The sequence below is a fragment of the Nicotiana tabacum genome, chromosome 23, assembly GCF_000715075.1.
Source record: "Nicotiana tabacum cultivar K326 chromosome 23, ASM71507v2, whole genome shotgun sequence".
In the NCBI taxonomy this organism is placed as follows: Eukaryota; Viridiplantae; Streptophyta; class Magnoliopsida; order Solanales; family Solanaceae; genus Nicotiana; species Nicotiana tabacum.
In genome coordinates this window covers 99,987,106-99,993,601 of record NC_134102.1, presented here as the reverse complement: position 1 = coordinate 99,993,601, position 6,496 = coordinate 99,987,106, and the positions used below count along the sequence as shown (strand labels likewise).

General features: G+C 35.0%; 1 protein-coding gene across 1 annotated transcript; it reads left to right on the top strand.

Moving 5' to 3' along the window:
• The first annotated feature begins 1,277 nt into the window (after positions 1-1,277).
• On the top strand, positions 1,278-2,122 carry LOC107802948 (zinc finger BED domain-containing protein DAYSLEEPER-like). The gene is made up of 3 exons (XM_016626532.2): positions 1,278-1,577; positions 1,772-1,985; positions 2,079-2,122. The coding sequence occupies exons 1-3, from the start codon at positions 1,278-1,280 to the stop codon at positions 2,120-2,122; spliced, it is 558 nt and encodes a 185-aa protein (XP_016482018.2).
• The last annotated feature ends 4,374 nt before the right edge of the window (positions 2,123-6,496 follow it).

The following is a 6,496-nucleotide window of genomic DNA, read 5'->3' as shown; positions in this document are numbered from 1 at the left end:
AAAAAAAAAGTCTATTGTGTGGGATCATTTTACAGAAATTATTACTTCCGAAAGGAGTACAAAAGCAAAATGTGACTATTGCTTTATTGAGTATTGTTTTAAGACCAAAGACGGTACGTCGACACTTCTTTCTCATATGTTTAAATGTCCTAAACGCCTTGTTATTGTTGATAAAAAACAATCAAATTTAGGTTTTCAATCTTTTCCGGAGGGTAGTCAGGGTGACGTAGCTGTTGTTACTTGAAAATTTGATCGAGAAGAGTGTAGGAAGGCGTTATGTCGTATGGTAATAGTTGTTGAGCTTCCTTTCAGCTTTGTTGAGAAAGAAGGTTTTAGAGACTTTATGAAAGTGGCGCAACCTTATTTTCGGATCCCTTCCCGTAATACTGTAACTAGGGATTGTTTTGATCTTTTTAATGAAGAAAAGCAAAAGTTGAAGAGGTCTTTTATAGAAACGAAACAAAGAGTATGTATTACCACTGATACCTGGACTTCTATACAAAGAATCAAATATATGTGTATCACTGCCCATTGGATTGATAGTGAATAGAATATGCATAAAAGAATAATTAATTTGTCCTATTGTTAGTTATAAAGGTGAAGATATGGCAAATGGTATTGGTAGGTGCTTACGTGAGTGGGGGATAAATAAGATCTTCACTGTCACAATTGATAATGCAAGCTCCAATGATGTGACAGTAAAAGAATTGTCTAAGCAATTAACAAAAATGGGAACTAATTTAATGAACGGTAATCACCTTCACGTGAGATGTATGGCTCACATCATGAATCTTGTGGTCCAGGATGGTTTAAAAGAATCTTCAGTGTCTATTGAACGTGTTAGGCATGCAGTGAGATATGTTAGGCAGTCTCCTGCGAGGTTGAAGAGGTTTCAAGAATGTTTTGATGATGAACAACTCAATTGTAAAAAAACTTTGTGCTTTGATGTTCCAACTAGGTGGAATTCCACCTACTTGATGTTGCGTAGGGCTGTTGAATTTGAAAGTGTATTTTCACATTATGCATCTAGTGAAATTGGCCTAAGACATTATCTTGAGCATTCTTATATTGAAGTTGGAATTCCTACAGGTGAACTTTTGAGTAGTGATTGGTAGAATGTAAAAAGAATTACAAAGTTTCTTGAAATCTTCTATCTTCTTACTTTGAAAATATCTGGATTACGTTATGTTACATCGAATATTCATTTTCTTGAAATTTGGGCGGTTGCTGTTTATTTGAAGCAATTGATAGCAAATGAAGATACAGTTTTAAGTGAAATGGCAAAGAAGATGAAGGAAAAGTTTAATACGTATTGGGGTGATCCAGGAAAAATGAACAAGATAATTTTCATCTCATGTATTTTGGATCCACGTTACAAGCTCGAATCAGTTGGTTATGCACTTGTAAAGATGTTTGGTAAAGATCCGGGGGAAACTATACAAGCAGAAGTGAAGAAGTACATGACTTCATTATTTTGTGAGTATGTAAAGAAGTCCAGCTCAAAAGGTATCGTGCTTGCTTCATCTTCAGATTATTCTTCATTGGACACTTCTACTTCCGGGCTTTCTGACAGTCAAGTAAGCACCCAAAATACGGACTTTTGGAATCACTAATGCAAGATATAAAAAAATATAAAAGTGGGAGTGGAGGTGTGGATACTAAAACAAAGTTAGATAAATATTTTGGTGAAAAAACTGAGGATGACACTAAAGAATTTGATGTTCTTCTCTGGTGAAAATTGAACTCAGCTAGATTTCCTGTTCTTGCGGAGATGGCTCGTGATGTATTAGCGGTTCCGGTTTCAAGTGTGGCATCCGAATATGCGTTTAGTACGGGAGAGCGCCTTCTTGATTCATTTAGGAGTTCATTAACTCCTAAATTGGTGCAAGCTCTAGTGTGTCTTCAAGATTGGCTTCGAAATGAAAAATTAAAACAACCTGTTAGTGTTGAGGAAGATATTGATAAAATCGAGCAACTTGAACAAGGTAATAATATTGCTACTATATTTGTTGTATATAAGTGTTGTGGATATGCTTATATTTATCACACGATTCATTATTTTAATTTGTTTTCTTCAGATTTAGCCAGCGATGGAAAAGACCCTTCCGTAATTGACGTGTAGTGTTAATATATCTGGTAAGAATTCGAATTGTAATACAATGTTAATTAATATGTTAATATAATAACAAACATGAATTTTTAGATCAACAGTTTATATAATAATACTAATTATCTCAAATTTTAAGGTGTATCTGCAAACTCATTGATCTCATTTTGTAAAGTCTTGTGCCCTCAAGCTGTCATATTTCAAGCCTGCTACCATCTGAGTTATATAGTGCTAGGTTGTTGGATGTTAGCAGTTTGTTATTTCTTGAATGCTATTAATAATGCAAATGGTTCTACCATTGCAGAGTGATTCCAAAGACTCTTAGGTTGTTGTTTGAACTTTGAAACTGCAGAAATTGAAGCATTGTAAGGCGTTAGTTGCAGCAGTTGTATTTTGTGGATGTCTCCAATTGTTATAGATTTTTTGTCTAAATTTTCATTTTATCTCTAGTTGTATTCTGGACTCATTTTGACAGGTGTAATTGGCTAATTGCCATGTTAGGAAGTGTTAAGTGTTAATAGAATCTTCATTCATCATTATTATAAAACAGTTAAGATTTCAAGTGGTTACTATATATGGATAGTAAATTAGTGATTAATAAGCATGCGTAAATATGTGTATAAAGTTTTGTACTCTTTATTATTTCTGTGTATGGATTAATCAAGTACTAGCAAATAGTGATTTAAGCATGTGTAAATTAAATATCTTTACAGCTTTGCCTTTAGATATTTTTTATCTAGATCTTTACATATTAAATTAGTATTGATGTGATCTTTATGAAAATGGTATGTGCGTCATGTGCAATTGCATCCATTGCTCCAATATATGTAGTGAACTGAAAGCAGCGTCAGTGGGCACTAGCAGATTTCTCTAGTGTTTAGAGGTGTCGATTTTGGTGTAACAACTAATAGGCTATAACATGAAGGACCAAAATAGTCCTCTGTAATACAAATTGAATTAGGCAGATAAACCGCCCGATAGCCGCCCGATAATAGCTAAACCGATACCAATCCGCCCGATATCTTATCGGGTGGCTAACGAATTAATACATTTAAAAGTCATAACCGATAAGCCGAACCGTTAAGAGTATATAACCGCCCGATCCGCCCGATAAGCAGCCCTATCGGTTGATAATGGTCCTTCGTGTGTACAGTCAAATATTTCTGTAACAATATTGTTCGTTCCAATACTTTTAGGCTTTTATAGTTAATGGTTGTTATACAGATATAGCATTTGATGTTTAAACATTTTCTCGGTGTTATAGACAAAGGTTATCAAACAATGACTTTTCTTCTCTTTTTTAATGTTACATATAAAAGATAAAAAATTATTCAAATTTAAAATCTCAAAGATATGCGTATTTCACTAATTAAATATTAAAAAAAGCTAACACATTATTAATAAATTCATAACTAAATATATAAAGATTTAAACTGTAAGGCACACATTTTAAAGTTACTAGAAAATTAAATTTTTTCAAGATTCACTCTGGAAAATATACGTGCAAATCTTCGATTGTATGAGCAGATCTTCAAATACTAGACATTGTACATAATAAAATCTTTTGTGCAATGGAATAAAAATATACAAGTATATCTTTAATTGAATTAAATAAACTCTTTCATCATGGAAATATGTACTAACATAATATTTTTTATTATAAGTAGTGCATTAAAATTTTAAAAATCTTATCAAATTAAAATCCCTAGGCTTATTATTGAAATAAAAAGAAAATAGGTTCACATACCTCAACTAAAAAGAAAATAGGTTCACATAAATTGAAACAAAGGAAGTATGTGATTAAGCTTCACTCCGGTAAACTCCGAGGAGTCAACGGAACTTGCTCCATTAACACCCAAAAAATTTGCTGAATCTCCCAAGGTGTTAATCTCTTTCAATTGACCTTTGACTACATCTAGTTCATATACTTCAAATTCAAAAGGCTTTGGACCATCTCCTCGATTCTCCCGATGAGGTTCATTTCGAGTTCGTCTACGATGGGCAAATCGGTTAACAACTAAAAGTTTATTGCATACCTCAACTAGGTAGAAGTTGATTGAATACGTACGCTGGCGAAACAGATTCAAATTATCGTCAAGCCAAAACAAGCGTGATTCTACAATTGGTTGAGGAATACTAGGCCCTGGAACATCAAAAACACAAACTTCCCTCTGATGGAAAACACTCTTTAACACGATAATTGTAATGACCGAACATGTCTTTTCGATCTTGGATCTCTGTTTTTCTTTATAACCTTTTGAGAAAACGACCCCGGAATCGGGTTTTTGACGGTTCCAATAGGTTCATATGATGATTTCGTACATGGGCGTATGTTCGAATCGGGTTTTTGATAACCCGGGAGCATTTTAACGCTTAATAGTGAAAATCAACTATTTGAATGTTTAAAATTCTTTAAATTTGGGTTGGAGTAGGTTTTGGAGTAATCGAGGTCCGTTTGAAATTCCTAGTATAAGTATGTTTCCGCGCGATCGGAGTAAGTTCAGAGTGTTCGAGCAAGTTCGTTTTCTGATTTCAAACTTGTTGGTATGTTCGGGCCGAGTGTTAACCGAACGAGGCTCGGACCAATTTTGAAATTTGCTGGAAGAACTGAAGTTTTCTGCTTCTAGTACGTTCGCACATGTGCTTGAACAGCGGCAGGTGCGATCCTCGCAGATGCGAGTTTTGTTCGCAGAAGCGGAGAGGGAAGGGGAGGCCATCGACCGCGGATGCGGAATTTTGGCTCACCTGCGAACGCGCAAGTGTGAGGCAGCGCACGCAGATGCGAAGTTGGTCCAGGCGAGTGAAACTCGCACATGCTAGGAACTTCCGCAGGTGCGAAGTCACAGTGCGGTCACTGCTTCGCAGATGCGACCCCTGTCCTTCTCCTTTGTTTCTAAACTAGCAGAGCTTTTTCCTACTAATGAGTACAGATATGCGGCCGTTAAAACGGACGAAGCTTAGTCCATTTTTGTCCGTTTTTCTTCCATGTTTGGGCGATTTTAGAGCTTTTTGAGAGGGGATTTCAACTAACAACTTGGAGGTAAGTTAATTCTACACGAAAATAGTTATGGAATTGTATAGAAATTATATATTTGAGTTCTTGAGATTATGGGTAACGTTTTCATCCGAATATTTTTGGAATCCGGGCACGTGGGCCCATGTTGAATTTTAGAAATTTTACCATTTTGGATAGGGTAATTTATTTAATAGATATATTTCGAATTATTGAACATGTATTAATTATTTTATGTAACTTTTGGATAGATTCGGATTTTTCGACACCGAATTGAGGCTTATATGCGACATTTTGACCGGAAAGCGGACTTTGAGACAAGATAAGTCTCTTGTCTAATCTTGTGAGGGGGAAATTACCCCATATGTGATTAAACTAATAATTGTTACTAATTCTGGGGACTACGTATGCACGAGATGACGAGAGTCCGTACGTACCTACTATCTATGCTAAAGTCCGGATAGTTTAGGACTCAAAGCATGAATTATGTATGTAAATTGTATCCTTTATTTAATTAAATTATTTGAAATAGTTTGTGAATTGTTAAGAAAAGATAGTAAAAGATGAAAATCTTGTATACTTAATTTTCTGCTTAAATTAATTAATTGTTAAAAGAAATTATCCATCCTCTCGAATTAATCTATAATAAATATACTCTTCTTCCGGAGATACATAAGAAAATATCCTCATTTCTTGTGGAGCGAGCCGAACGCCTCGACAATATAGATACATCTATGGATCGCGCCGCACGTCCCTCGGCAGTGTACACGACACTCTGGATCGGGTCGTACAACCTCGGCAGAAATCGTGCTTAATATTAATAATTACACGATACCTTGATAATGTAATTACAGCTTGTGAATTTAATTAATAGATTGGGAATTGTTGCATTTGAAGGAATTTAATTATTTCTGTTAGTTAAATAAAATTATTGTTAACTCTGTGAATCATGTTGATTTAAATATTTCTATTTTTATTTTATTTATTATTATTAATGACCTTAGTGAGTGTCAAAGTCGACCATCTCGTCACTACCTCTTTGAGATTAGGCTTGATACTTACTGGGTACACGTTGTTTACGTACTCATGCTACACTTGCTGCACTTTTTGTGCAGGACCTGATACATGTGCTATAGTTGGACCTATCGGCGCGCACTCTCGATATCCAGAGGCTTAGTGGTGAGCTTCCCTTCTGAGCCATTCTGCAGCAACAAGTGCCTCTTCCTAAATTTTTATTCTATCTATTCTATTTCAGACAATATTTGAATTTTTGTATAATCTACTAGATGCTCATACACTTGTGACATTAGGTCTTGGCACACACACTAGTAGAATGTTTGGATTTAAATTTTGCTCTTGGTTATTTTAATTTACTA

Coding starts and splice junctions, on each gene's coding strand:
- LOC107802948 (XM_016626532.2), top strand. CDS start 1,278: ATGGCAAAGAAGATGAAGGAAAAGTTTAATACGTATTGGGGTGATCCA. Junction 1,578..1,771: donor CCGGGCTTTCTGACAGTCAA/GTAAGCACCCAA, acceptor GTTCTTGCGGAG/ATGGCTCGTGATGTATTAGC. Junction 1,986..2,078: donor AATCGAGCAACTTGAACAAG/GTAATAATATTG, acceptor TGTTTTCTTCAG/ATTTAGCCAGCGATGGAAAA.